Source organism: Monopterus albus, unplaced genomic scaffold (assembly GCF_001952655.1).
Source record: "Monopterus albus unplaced genomic scaffold, M_albus_1.0 scaffold133.1, whole genome shotgun sequence".
Classification (NCBI taxonomy): domain Eukaryota; kingdom Metazoa; phylum Chordata; class Actinopteri; order Synbranchiformes; family Synbranchidae; genus Monopterus; species Monopterus albus.
Genome location: NW_018128013.1, coordinates 463,615 through 478,119, shown reverse-complemented (window position 1 = coordinate 478,119; position 14,505 = coordinate 463,615). Strand labels below are relative to the sequence as shown.

The window sequence follows — 14,505 nt, the reverse complement described above, 5'->3', positions numbered from 1 at the left end:
TTTATGGATAATGATACACCGGTCAACAGAATGGAGGATGCAGTTGATAAGTTTAACAGGTTTTTTGTGAATGTTGGTCCTAGTTTAGGAAGAAGCATTTGTACAGATGATACAGCTGTCACTATAAATAATAATACAATTGAAAGGAACATGAGTTCTATGTTCTTGAAGCCCATAGTTGAAAAGGAAATTATAGAGATAGTGAATAAATGTGGTAACAAAACATCTAGTGATAGTGATGGTATCACCATGACAACTGTTAAGTGGGTAATTGAGGAGATATGCAAACCATTAACCCATATTTTTAACATGTCATTTTGACTTGGACAGTTCCCTAACAATATGAAAATTGCAAAGGTTATTCCACTGTATAAATCTGGTGATAAGCACAACAAATAATACTAAAAAACTCCCTGAACTCCTGGGTAGGGTCATAATTCTCTGCAGCTTTGATTGTGTGAACAACACCTTTCACATTATACACAGCCTTTTCCCCATTGAATAGAAAATACAGTATCTGTGAACTTATATGTTCTGTTATAATCAACTGTATGATAGTAATGCACAATGAAGTCGAAGACTTGTGAGACTGACTGGATAAAGAAGCAGCTTCATAATCAAAGCTCCAAACACATTTTCAATTTAATTCAAGAACAATGGATTCTACATATCTCATAATGCAGCCTATAAACTGTTCATTAGTCCCCTCCCTATTTGCTATTCAGCCTCATTTTTCAAACCCCACTCCTCCAATTTTTAATGCAGACTTTCTGTTGTAAATGTTTAGTCTCAAAGCCCAAGCTGAGATGTCAGGGTTAGACTAAAACTTTATTGTCTAGCTTGGAAGGCTGATAGAACAATCTCAACTCACGGTCAAGTTACACTCTTTTTCTGGAGCTTCTGACTAACTGTTTCACAGCAAAGTTTCACAGTTGCACCAAGGAATGTTAGATGTCCAATCTTGTGACGATGCTGAGCGCCTTTTTCTCATCCACACTGATATAAAAGTTTAACCTGACAGTTAACAATGGCAAAGGAACAAAATATGCTTTTCAGAATTGACAAAGATATTATACCTAGAGTTTCCCAGTAGTACTAACCATGACCAGAAAATTGGTCTTCATGTGCAACATTTCCTCTTCTTTTCTTCGGTCATCTTCATTTGTTAACTAATTTCTTTATTTAACTTATTACAGAAGAGACTGGTGCTCATTTCCCAAGCCAGTAGTTGTTTCTGTTAACCTTGATCATTTCATAACCTTGTGTTTTTCTAACCTTAATGAAGTAGGCCTACTTACAATATTCTGTATCCAAACCATGATTAGTCCCCTACACAGCATTTGGCATTCGATCAAATACATGCTCCTTGTTTGTTTGTTTTGTAACATGAATACCATATCTCTTCTGTTGACTGTGTTGAGAGTTAACTTTCAGTTTTGTAAAATCCTGTCTCAAAATATCAATAACTGTTTCACAAACCTGTTGCTGAATTGTATTTTTTCATGACCTGAAGCTGCACCTCAACCAACACAGCCCCTTGTATTACTGTATATTAAGACAGGACTGATTTTTGTCTGAATGGCCACTAATGCTGGACAGGTGACAAGAAAGTTTCCATTATTCTCCAAAGCCCTCTGACAGACTGGTGGCCAGGCAAACCATTCTTAAATCAAGAACTGAAGTTAGAACAGCAGAGAGATTTCTGTGGAAGCCCACCTTGCTCTAAAAATGCATGAAGTATCTGCATGGCACATGTCACCACTGTGCCCTTACGCCCCACTGCTCCATGTCCCTGGCATATGATTTCAAATTTTCCAATACATATTAATAAATTTGTATTTCTAATATTAGACTGTGTGGCTGTGATTCATCAGTGGTTCTGTGCACTGGCCTGTGTAATGTTTAGCTCCTTGCAGTTTGTTTTTGGGTCTGCATGTGCTCTTTCTCCGGTCCTGATTAACCTTCACATCAATTTTTCAGCACAACTGGATCTTCATTAACAGTTATATCAATATTCAGGTCCTTTTTCACATCAGTGTTTGGAACCCACTTGGCCTTAGTTGTTAATTTTCTCATCAATGTTTGGACCCCTGTTAGAGAATTGTAATACATTTAATGGTGGGGGCATCTTCTCACTGAATGTTCATGGGTTTTGTTCATACTGCTGCTTCTTGTTAAGGTTCTTTTGTGGAGTAATAACAATATACATTAATGTTAAAAGAGGAGCTATTGCTCCAGAAATTCTACTGTTTAGGCAAAAACTGGTTAGTCTATAGTATTGTCTAGTCTAGACATAGTACTGTCTAATTTAAAGTGGGGCTGGGTAAAAAAAAATGCATACACTATACTCACTATCTCTCCAGTCTCTGCTTCAGGAGGAGCAAATGAAGTTAGGTGGTGAAAGGGTGTGAAGCTGTTTCACTTAGTGGAAACTAATGTATGCCAAATGATATGTAACTGTAAAATGAAACACAGCTGTAATTTAATGTAATCATCTAATGATTAAATTCAGAAGACAGAAGGTGACTACTTTCTTTTTTGCAGGGCAAAAAGGGACAAAGAAAACAAATACAAATTTCACAGACGGCTTGAATGCCTGTCATAGATAGTACTGATTTTTTTGTTGTTGATCCACTCACCTCATTCCTAGTGAAATATTCTATACTTCAGAACTGGATGTGTTCAATGGACACCAAACGATAGCGACCGATCCACACTCCAGTCCAGTTGGTGGCAGCAATGCACCATTTCAGTGTTTGCCAACCACAGTAAAACACCAAGAAGAACACGAAGAAGGACACTGGACTGCACTAAAAAATGCTGTCATGTTACAATTTTACAGTTCAAAATTGGCAATTTTACAGTGTTTTACTGTAACACCACTAGGTTTTATGCTGTAAACCAATGTAGTTATTGTACTGTACATTTTCATGTGAGGCTGGGCTGTGGGGCCATTGATGGCTTTATACCAGGAGGTGTCCTGCTGCTGCTACTGCCTTTGTCTAGGAGTGTGAAACTGGAATCGGTTTGAGTATTTTGTTTTTCTCATGACTAATGCTCTGTTGTAATCTGTTCCATAGGTAGATTTTTTTTTAAATCTCATTAATGTTTCTGTCATCCTCTGTAACAACTTGGCAGGTGCATGTGTGTGAGCTTATGTAGCCCACCTGTAGTGGCTGCACCTGTGCTGCTGGTAAGACCAGATGAAAACAAACATGATTTCTCCAAGGCTTTTACAGCCTGCACAGTGGCATGCACTGTGGTGCATGTCAAATCCATCTCTGAATCTGTGACTCAATCAGATAAGAAAAATGTGTCTGAAAAAATGTCACATTGTGTCAGTATTTATTATCCAGAAGTAATTCAGTCAGACCAGGTTTCAAATTTCTCACAAGTTCTCACAGATGTTAAAGTAGCTCTGTGGTCCAACATAACCAGGCTTAGTCTTGTCATGCTCAGAGTCAGGCCACTATGGAGGTCTGGGGAGCAGGTCTGCCCTGATTAATGAATGCAACCAGAGAAGTGCCACAAAAGAGCGCAGGGTTCAGGCTAAAGTTGATTATGTTGACAAAGGCTTTATGCAGCTGGAGAACTGGTTAAAGAAGAACTGGCATCAGCACAAACAAACAAACAAACAAATACTTTTGTTTTCTTCATACTGAGTGCTTTGAGTCCTGGGAATGTAGTACTGTACTTGCATTTATCCCCTTTGCTAGTTCATCACTGTATGCAAACTTCACAAGCCCTTACACAGCAGTAAGATAACCTTTTGAGCAGAACTACATCCTAAATGTCACAATTCACCTTACCATGGAAACTGGCTAAAGCCCTGCTATGTGTGCACCTGTCAACCAGCCTATTATTGCATGTAGCAAGATGTGGGACATCCTCATGTGCCATGGGTAGACAATGCAATACCATTTGAATGTCCTCCTAAGCTGTCTGAGTTTGAGAAAACAGACCAGGCCAAGGTACATCAAGCTTTGCTACATGGTTGCTGGAGCTCTCTCTAATCTGTTTCCTGGGGTACACTGTATGGAGGTGGCACAGCTGATCCACAGCTTCCCATCTTTGCTTGTAGATATATACACATAGCCATATTAACCTAATCAAGCATTACAGTATATTAATGACGAAGATGCTAAACAAATAAAACTAAGATTCTTCAGAGTAAATACAGAAAGTAAAAGTAGGTACTGGAAAATAACATCACCAAACCCTGCTCTTCAAAACCAGACACAAAAGCAATAAGAAACAAACAAAACAAAACACAAATATACTGTAGAAATCTCACATGCACAATAACAAGAACAGGTTTGAATTTGACCAAAAATAGTGTCTGTATAAGACCACATCACTCAGGGTGAAAAGATCATTACGAAAATAGGTTTACAGGGTTGACTATGTTATGAAACATAAAGATAAAATTGTTCTCTGCCTAGGAAATAAATGAAATGAGTCCTGTCATGTACCTACCACATTCTTTACTATTCATAAAGTTGAGTGAGACATCAGCTTAATTAACTGTTTTAGAGATGTTTCCTAAGTGTTAATTAATTTTCCGCTTCTGCCATGCAATAATAAGACTTATTATCAACAACACTGTAAATTTGTAAATCACCACAATGAATTTACATATTCTCGTGCTTCATAGGAATAAAAATAATTTCAAATCACTAATTGTTTTAATTAGCATATTATTATAGATACATTTGCATGCCAGTATTTATTACTGTGCACCACGTGTCCACCGTGATCCACCATAATGATTTTATCTGTGCATGAAACATGTTTCAGTAACAGAAGTGTTTAGCATATTAACTCAGGTTCTGTTTTACACATTATCATTTAACACTAATGACACTGAACTTGAAAATAGGTTGCTTTTTATTATGACTGACATCTGCTGCAGTCAGAGCCACATGTGTACTGTACTTTCTTCCTCCTGCAGCTCCACACAGACATGGACCATGGAGACAACGCAGTGAAGTACACCCTGTCAGGAGAAGGAGCTGGGTCCATCTTCATCATTGATCAAATTACAGGAGATATACATGCACTGGTGGGGCTTGACAGGTCAGTAATAACAATACAGTAAAACTGTCGGAAGTGTAATGTAGAGCTTGAGTTTAGAAGACTCATATTGCACCTTGAGGATCAGGGAAGCTACCGCTTATGAAGGTAGTATAAATAATGTGTGTACTTTGTAATCACAGCAAAACAATATGCATAATAGGCCATGATGCTCTTAGACTTGTTATTGGAAATTTTGTGTGTTCCACTTACAATGGCTGCATACAGATGATAAAAGAATATGTTTTACTGACTTATATTTCAAAGCAAATTGCTATAGATGCTTTGAATTGGAATTGTCTATACCACTGTTGGAATAGTTTTATCTTACTGCTCTAACAATTAGAACAGCACAGAAGCTGTAGGGCACAGTGCAAACACCTGCTACCAACAGCCTTCTAGCTATGAGGATTCATTTAGAACTATGGTGAGTGAGGAAAAAAAAGATCTTTCAGTGATAATGACATATGGTGCACTATGTTGCCAGGGCACTTAGGCTTTAAAGTAACAGAAATCAATAAGGATTTAAAATAGAACTTCAATTGGACTAAGTCTGTTTTCTAAAAACGATAGCTTTGTGATAAAACACAAGCCATTGATTCATGCTAATGTAATCATTTGGGGGGGGGAATGTTGAACCTGACTCACCTTTCACTGCCTGTGCTATTACTTTGTTACATGAACAGCATGCTGTAATTGTAATGTGTACATCACAGTGTCACAGTTAGAAAATAGTTTAATAAAATATATGTTCAATATTCAGGTCATAGTTAAAGGTGGTGTTGTACTGGACTACATTATATTCAGGTGTTCTTAATATTCTGATTCTCTCATTATGTACAACATCACCTTTGACTATGACTTCAATAATAAACATAGAATTGAATTTATATATTTATGACAATTTCACCAAAAACTGAACATGTTGAGCTTCATAAACACAGATGTTAAGGCGGAAGTGTTGCTTAAAATTGTGCCGGTGTATTAATGTGGCCAGGCAGTGTATATTCAACTAATATATATTCAACTAATGCCATTTTTCTCATCCAGAGGTCATCAAATACATGTTTTCATTTTTTTAAAAACCTGCTTCAGTGCATTTTCATTGACCTGAAAGCCAGCTTGAAACTAATGGATGCCAGTGATTAACACTACAACATGGTAAACACACTATAAAGAGGATTTTACTAACTAATGTTAAAAACAGCCACAGAGACCCCAAGAGTCTGAGGTTAAAGAGGAGGGAGGTGAGAGGCCACTGCCATGACAATAACACTCATAGTCACTACTTACCCTTGATGCCTTTTACCACAGTCCATTGAAAATCCATGTATAGTCAAACATTTCATGTGTTCATGTATGTGTATATTGTTCAAATATTTCAGAGAACAAAGAAAATTGTCATTATCCTTTCAAGTGGCAAAATTTGATATTGATTATCATTGCTCATCCATCCTGGTGTTATCTGAAACACATATAGAAAATAATAAGAATATTTGTAAAGTCAGCAGTGTTGGCAATAACACAAGCTGACACCAAAACAATGTGGGCACCTAAATATCATGGAACAGAAACCTTAAACCCTGACTACATGATTGACTGTTGTAGTTTAGGAGCTAATAAAAATATCAGTGCATATTATACTTAATGTTTTGCAGGGAGGAAAAGTCATACTATACGCTGAAAGCCCAGGCTGTTGACATCCACACAGGCCTTCCTCTGGAGCCACAGTCTGAGTTCATTATCAAGGTGCAGGACATCAACGACAATGAGCCACGATTCCCAGATGGACCCTACAGCGCCAGTGTCCCCGAAATGTCCCCAACTGGTAAGAGTGCCATAGGTTGAGATGAGGCCAACAGCGCTCTTTCCAAGCTTACATAAACAATGTCAGTATGCACCTTCATATTCTACAAGGAATAAAGATTGAATAACCTATACCTCAGTTCACAAGAAGAACAGTGAGGGGTTAAATAAAAATAATGAACATTAAACAAGAGTTATCCCCTGGTGAGCACGAATAACCCCAGTATTATCCATCTGGTTTAAGACTGTGCAGGGTCAGAAAGTCACAAAAATACTAGGATTTATTCCATGACAAATATCTAAAGCAAATTTCATGCAGATATAAAGTTCCACCTGTAGAAAACTAAGTGCACTGATTTGTCCACAATACAGTAACTCTTGGCAATCTCATAGTGACATTTTAATTTGTCTTTTGTACACTGGTAGCATCAGATGAAAGGTTGAAGGGTCACCAAAAGCGTTAAGAGTCATCCTCAATGGACTGTGAATTCATTCAATTTAACAGCATCTGGCTGGTATTTGCTGAAATATCCTTGTTTAGCACATGCTGGATGGGGATTTGGGGGGGGTGGGGGAATCTAATGACAGAATGTTTGCTAGCACTTCGAAGTACAGGGAAAAGGAGTTTTTAAAAAATCAAATGTGAAACATTTTTAAAAACTCTTTTAAATATGAAAACCAGACTTTTGAAATTTTAAACAAGTAAATTTGTGAAGAAAAGCTGTAGCTGCAACAAAATCTCCTTTTAGCAAGTATTTAAAAGTAAGAGGAGATAAAATGATTTGTTATGTGTTTTGATTTAGACATATCAGTCAACCAGCCAATTCACACTTTTATACTGGTCAGTGTGATTCAAAGTGATTTACAGATGAATGACAAAAAATGTGAACAACAGAAACAAGATAAAAAAAAACAACGAGACTAATGCATGTAACATTTTAAATAGTATGATAAATACTGTATAACGTAATATAAAACACAAATATTTAATATTTAATATCGGTAAATTAGTTTTACTGAACATACTGTAGATACTGCGCACTCTGCACTGCGGTCATTGCAGTTCTGGTTAGTTGCTAAACTGTATTTTGTTGCCTTGTACTTGTACATGGGTAATGACAAAGTTGAATCTAATCTAAATGTGGTAATAGAACATATATAGAATGATATTTACTAAGCTCTTTGTTTTAGCTTGCTTGCTACTGTATATTTAACTTTGCACTTTACTTGGGCATATAAAGTAGTAGTTGTGGTACACATGTGTGCATGCACAGTACACTAAGCCAGACTTAGTGGCCCATCTGTCTGCTAAATACCATTACTGAGAGGTAATTTAACAGCCAAGGTCTTTAGGCCCTAAGCTGTTAATACTTCAGCTGAGGCCCAGAGTCTGATAGAACACAAGCTCCATCCCAGTATGTCTCTGTTACACTGAAATTCTGCTGTGAACAGTGTAGCAAATTAGCTTGGTAGCAAACAGCACGCATAACCATATGATAAGCACATAATCCTATTTGTGAGAAATTGGCTGCTAAAAATAGAAGCTGCCGTGTTTTCTCATTCCAAAGCATGTGGTGGCACTGTTTTCTCTGGAGATGCTGAATTTCCACAGAGTTTCAGGTATAATGGAAATAATTTTGAAAATGAATATAATTGATTCATACTACACATCTTACGTTATTTTGTTTGTGTCAAGGCCATAATGTTTTCCAAAACCTATGCATTTGAATTTTTTCTTTGTCAATCAACTTAACATATGACAAGACAACCAGCAGACTCAAAGGAGATGACAGAAAATGACTGAAGCTTTATATAATAAAATAAAAAGCAAAAACAAACAATTTGCATTGCCTACTTTTGACAGGGTATGTATAAGTGGTGTATGTTTGGTATAAAATAAAATTACTGTATACCAATCACAGCTGTTCTTGGCTTCTATGGTATGGTATATTATTTTAAATGCACATATTACCAGATAAGACACAGTTAATTTCTATATCAATATTATTTTCAGCACTCGCCATACAGAGACTAAAATCAACAATGAATTGCCTCTGCTCACAGTTAATGTCTGTCAGTCCTAGATTAGCTTGTTTGTCTGTGTGATATGTCTCTTTATTGTTCAGAAACAATTAAAAACACATCAGGGAAACACACCACTGCACCAGGTGACATGTTATTTCATTATAAATCCTCAGACCTAACTATGTTCCCCCAAAGGCTTCGAACATCCTCAATTCCCTGAAGTTAGCATGAGTCAGAGTCAACCGCACATGCGCAAGATCTTGATTGAGCTGTTTACGCTTGGGTCTGGTGTTTACTAATGATGAAACACCCAGTGCAGCGGTGTGTTTCACTGATGTGTTTTTAATCGTTTTTGAACTACACAGATGTCTACAGCACAGATAAATTTAGCTGATCCAGGACTGACACACTGACGGACATGAACCATGAGTAGAGGCAATTCATTGTTAGTTTTAGTCTGTGTACGCGGAGTGTTGAAAATACTGTTAATAGAGAAAATGACCCGCCTTATCCTTTAATAAGGGCATATTGTGTGTGTGTTTAGGAACCTATGTGACACAGGTGACTGCCACAGATGCAGATGACCCCACATATGGCAACAGCGCACGCATCGTCTACAGCATCCTTCACGGCCAGCCCTACTTTTCTGTGGACCCCAAGACAGGTGAAAGTATAGTGACACACTTTCATTGGAACTTCCACAAGAAACTAAGTGTTACCAATATAGCTGTGTGACTTTTGCATGAACCCACAACTCACAGTCCCAGCGGTATTCACTCCCTCCTAGAAAGCAAGAAAATAAACTGATCATGACACCGTGAATGGTTCTAAAAGTGAGCTTCTCCTGACTCCTGCACCTAAATGCTAAAAGAAGCACTGCAATGGACATAAAGATTTTCAGCCCTTTTACAGAGATCTCAACTGAGCAGTAATTACTCTGAATGTGGAGTGTTATGTTTCATTTTCACCCTGAGGAGTAGTATGCCTCACAGTCCAGCCTCTTCACCAGTACAGACGACATCAAAGGTTAAATCCTGAAACAAAGGTAGTGTTACTGGTGAAAATGTCAAAATAGTCCTGGAACCCATCAGTGACCATGACCAGTTTCTTTATCCATTAGCCATTTTTGTCATGATTCTATCCCACCTGTTTCCAGTCTCATGCTTTTATACTGACCGTGCTTTTGGTGGAAATCTTGGATTTGTGAGTTTGTTGGCTTTGACCCTGGACTGCATTATCGACCTGAGAGTGTTACTTGTTGAATCAGACTCCTGCCTTGTGTTATTGTTTGTGTCTGACCAGTGCGCTTATTAAAGAGACAGTGTTTTACTTATCCTCATCTGGCTATATAATTGAGGTCACCCTCAACATCATCGGTAGCTTTACACACCGATCCTGACAATTTTATTACTAATAGCTACTGTCAAATGTGTTACAAGGTTCTTCGTTCCCTTCTTTTTTCTGTCTCATAACTTACAAAGGAGGTAGTGATGATAGCGGTGGCAGGAGCACTCTGACCTGTGACTCCTGAACTGGAAGAGTGGCGCCAAGAGATACCAGGAGCAACATCAGAGCTCTCTTTCCAGAAGAGTGTAGTGCTAAGTACAGCTAAGGTATTACGCAGAACCCTCAAACTTCCAGGCCCCTGGTTAAAGACCTGACGTTGAGGAAGACATACACTGCCCTATAGGGATAAGATAGAAATTATACCCCTGCCTTTCTGTCAGATAACGCACCACTTTTCTCAGAAAATTGTTGCAATTGCAAAGTCATTGTTATTCTCATGTTTATTTCTATTGTTTGCATTGGAACAACACAAAACGCTGAGAAAAAGCCAAGTCTAATCCATTCCACACTGAACTCCAAACATGGGCTGGACAGGATTATTGACACCCTCAACTTAATATTTGGTAGCACACCCTTTGGACAAAATAACTGAAATCAGTCACTTCCTGTAGCCATCAGTGAGTTTCTTACATGTCTACTGGAATTTTGGACCACTCTTCTTTTGCCAACTGCTCCAGGTCTCTCGGATATGAAGGCCTCATTCCCCCAGCTGCTGTTCTGAGATCTCTCCACAGGTTCTCTATGGGATTTAGACCTGGACTCATTGCTGGCCACTACAGAACTCTCCAGTACATTGTCTGAAACCATTTCCGGTGCTTTATGAAGTGTGCTCTGGGTCATTGTCCTGCTGTAAGGCCCATGACCTTTGACGAAGACCCAACTTTCTGACACTGGGCCCTACATTGGGCCCCAGAATTCATTGATAGTCTTCAGATTTCATAATGCCATACACACAGTCAAGACATCCAGTGTCTAAAGCAGCAAAGCAACCCCAAAACATCAGTGAACCTCCATCGTGTTTGACCATAGGGACCATGTTCTTTTCTTTGAAGGCCTCATTTCATTTTCTGAAAGCAGTAGAATTGCAACTGAAGTCCTTAGTTTCCATCCACCTTAGCCAAATATATTTAAACTCAGTTTAATCCTATAAACATTCCCTGTCTTAGGTAAGATCACTACAGAATAATAGTAGAGTAAGATGTATTTAAGCTTTTGTTTCTTTCATCACATTCCCAGTGCACCAGAAGTTTGCATATGTTTGGTTAGTATTTGGTTTAACTTGGGCCAAACATTTCGGGATGCCTTTCACAAGCATCTTACAACTACCAGTTGCTGACAGCGTGTATCTGCAGACTTTATGTATCACTGTTAAGCTACATTACCCTGCCATTTCACAATAAAGATGTATAAACAATATAGCCACCAATGAGGCTGTAGATACAAACATTATATTAAAACAGTAAGAGAGCTGCACAGTTTATGCACAGTGTAGTGTGCAATGCAATACACACACGTACTGCTGAATAAAGCAGTAGTTGGTGATGTTCTCTTCTGGACAGCAAGTTAGAATAATCAATGATTTGTTTTCACACTAAAACTATTCTAACCAGGCACTCCTTTAAATTGTATGAATAAATATCCTGCATTAATCAACAATCAGAATTTTTTTTTTTCTGATGGCGCTTTTCCCCAAATGACCCATCACCTCTACATACCTACAGATGTCACTTGAGTCTGGTTAGATTCTGTTGTGCTCCTTACCCTCCCCTTTATCATTAACAGCATGCTGTCTACTCATAACATGTAGACTACAGTGCAATTGTTTGCTTTGTCTCTTGTTCCCTAAGCTGCAACCTAGCGTTCTGCTGCAGTCAATCAAAAACTGACACACCCTGCCAGCTGGTTTAGATGAAAAGGAGTGTTTTTATTATTCCCATAAGACCCTTTTTTGTCCCTTTAATAACACAAAACTATTAACAATACATTTTAAAAACCAGTAGGGTTACTTGCCCTGTAAACAAATACTGAATAGACCTAACAAATGCCACTACACTGCTGTGATAAAAGCCCTGCTGCAAACACATTGCTTTCTATATGTCCAGGTACATGGTGTAAGAGGCCTTGCTCTTCTTCATTAAATTACTACAAAATGTATTTTTGGACACTTCACATGTCCATAAAAAAGATTATCACTGTTGTATTTTGACATGCTCCCATTCACCAGGCCATGGTCGGAGATGTTTCAAACCATTTCCTGGTAATATACGGTTGATAACTGTACATATAAAATGTTCACATGGAACATTACAGCTCACAACAAGAAGCAAATTGAAAAATACCATTAAGCTCATCACAGGAAATGAGCAGTACAGAAAAGGAAGCAGCTAGGATCCTGTTGTGACAATATGCTGGTAAATACTGATAAGAAGGCAATTTTTATGTTCAGGGCATTGCTGTGGTGCCACACCAGAATGAATGGAGTGTAATGGATGTACATATATACAGGCATTAATGTTTCAAACATATTCAAACACCCACACTACTACCAACAGCGTCAGCAGCTAAATACAATCAACTACTGCCCACAGCACAGACTAGGGGCTTTAATGGTTCACTACCTGACTAACCAGTTCCTTAGTGAAAGCTTTTGGTTGACTATTTTGTCAAGCTTCTTTTTCAGGCAGTTCTACAGGCAAGTCCTCAGCATGCCATATGCTGTTCTGGCTGATTAGCTGCTCAGAGCACAGTCATCTCTAATCACACCGTCAAAGGAAGTCTTGAATTCATTTGCTTTAACTGACTAAAAATCATAATGAGACACTCTTCCATACCCTTTTCCAACCTCTCCTGCTCCAGGAGTGATCAGGACAGCACTGGCCAACATGGACCGAGAGGTGAAAGAGGAGTACCAGGTTCTTGTCCAGGCCAAGGACATGGGAGGTCAACTGGGTGGGCTGGCCTCCACCACCACCATCAACATCACCTTAAGCGACGTCAATGACAACCCACCACGCTTTGCTAAGAGTAAGAAATTTCAACAGTGATGTGATTGGTTGGATGGATAAATGTTTCGCTGACTGATTTACTTTCAAGAGGATAAAGAAAATCAGTCTTCAGGTTCTCTCTTTAATGGTGCTTAATTGTTTTGTTTATCTCTTCTCAGGCATTTTCCATCTGCGGGTGCCAGAGTCTGCATCAGTTGGCTCAGCAGTGGGCCGGATTCGAGCCCACGATCTGGATGCTGGCAGCAATGCAAAGGTGGATTATGCTATTGTTCCAGGAGATGAAGGCAACATGTTTGACATCATCTCTGACGGCCAAAGTCAAGAGGGAATCGTAGTCTTGAAAAAGGTACATGCGCTCTTTCTGATGTATGTGAGCTGTACTGCAGCAGTTTGATATCCGTTATGTTGGGGTACAGCATGCATATTCCTCAGTAATCGCAAGGTTTCAAAAGTTAGCAGTGAGTAGGTCTAGTATAAAGCAGTTATGGTTGATGCTGGCCGGTATGGGGTCTGGTGAAATTGTGTGTGTATAAATTCTGTATGGCTGAACTTTTTATGTCATATTACCACTCAACTTTTTATGGTATATATTTCCACACTATTAATTCCATCAGTGGACATGGCTGTAGTTAACACCTATTTCCAGAAGAGGGAGGAACATAGAGTTACATATAAGAGTGGAGGTAGGAGTACGCAGGTAGACTACATTCTATGTAGACGAGGCAATCTGAGAGAGATTAGTGACTGCAAAATGGTGGTAGGAGAAAGTGTAGCCAGACAGCATCGGATGGTGGTGTGTAGGATGACTCTGGTGGTCAGGAAGAAGAGGAGAGGAAAGACAGAAAAGAAGACCAAGTGGTGGAAGTTGCAAAAGAAAGAATGTCGTGAGGAATTCAGACAGAAGTTGAGACAGGCTTTGGGTGGTCAGGAAGAACTTCCAGATGACTGGGAAACTACAGCAGAAGTGATCAGGGAGACAGGTAGGAAGGTGCTAGGTGTGTCATCTGGAAGGAGGAAAGAAGATAAGGAAACATAGTGGTGGAACGAGGAAGTACAGGACAGCATTCAGAGGAAGAGGCTAGCTAAAAAGAAGTGGGACGTAGAAAGGACTGAAGACAGTAGACAGGATTACAAGAAATTGCAGCGTAGAGTGAAGAGGGAGGTGGCAATGGCCAAACAGAAAGCATATGATGAGTTGTATGCCAGGTTAGACACAAGGGAAGGTGAGAAGGACTTGTACAGATTAGCA

At 38.9% G+C, this 14,505-nt stretch overlaps 1 protein-coding gene across 1 annotated transcript in view; it reads left to right on the top strand.

Annotated features, from left to right (window-relative positions):
• LOC109967647 (cadherin-12-like) overlaps positions 1 to 14,505 on the top strand; it is a 125,524-nt gene that overhangs the window by 65,597 nt on the left and 45,422 nt on the right. Inside the window, 5 exon segments of the mRNA XM_020613381.1 lie at positions 4,952 to 5,076; positions 6,732 to 6,901; positions 9,449 to 9,568; positions 13,108 to 13,275; positions 13,415 to 13,602. Of these exon segments, the coding sequence (XP_020469037.1) occupies positions 4,952 to 5,076; positions 6,732 to 6,901; positions 9,449 to 9,568; positions 13,108 to 13,275; positions 13,415 to 13,602 (771 nt within the window).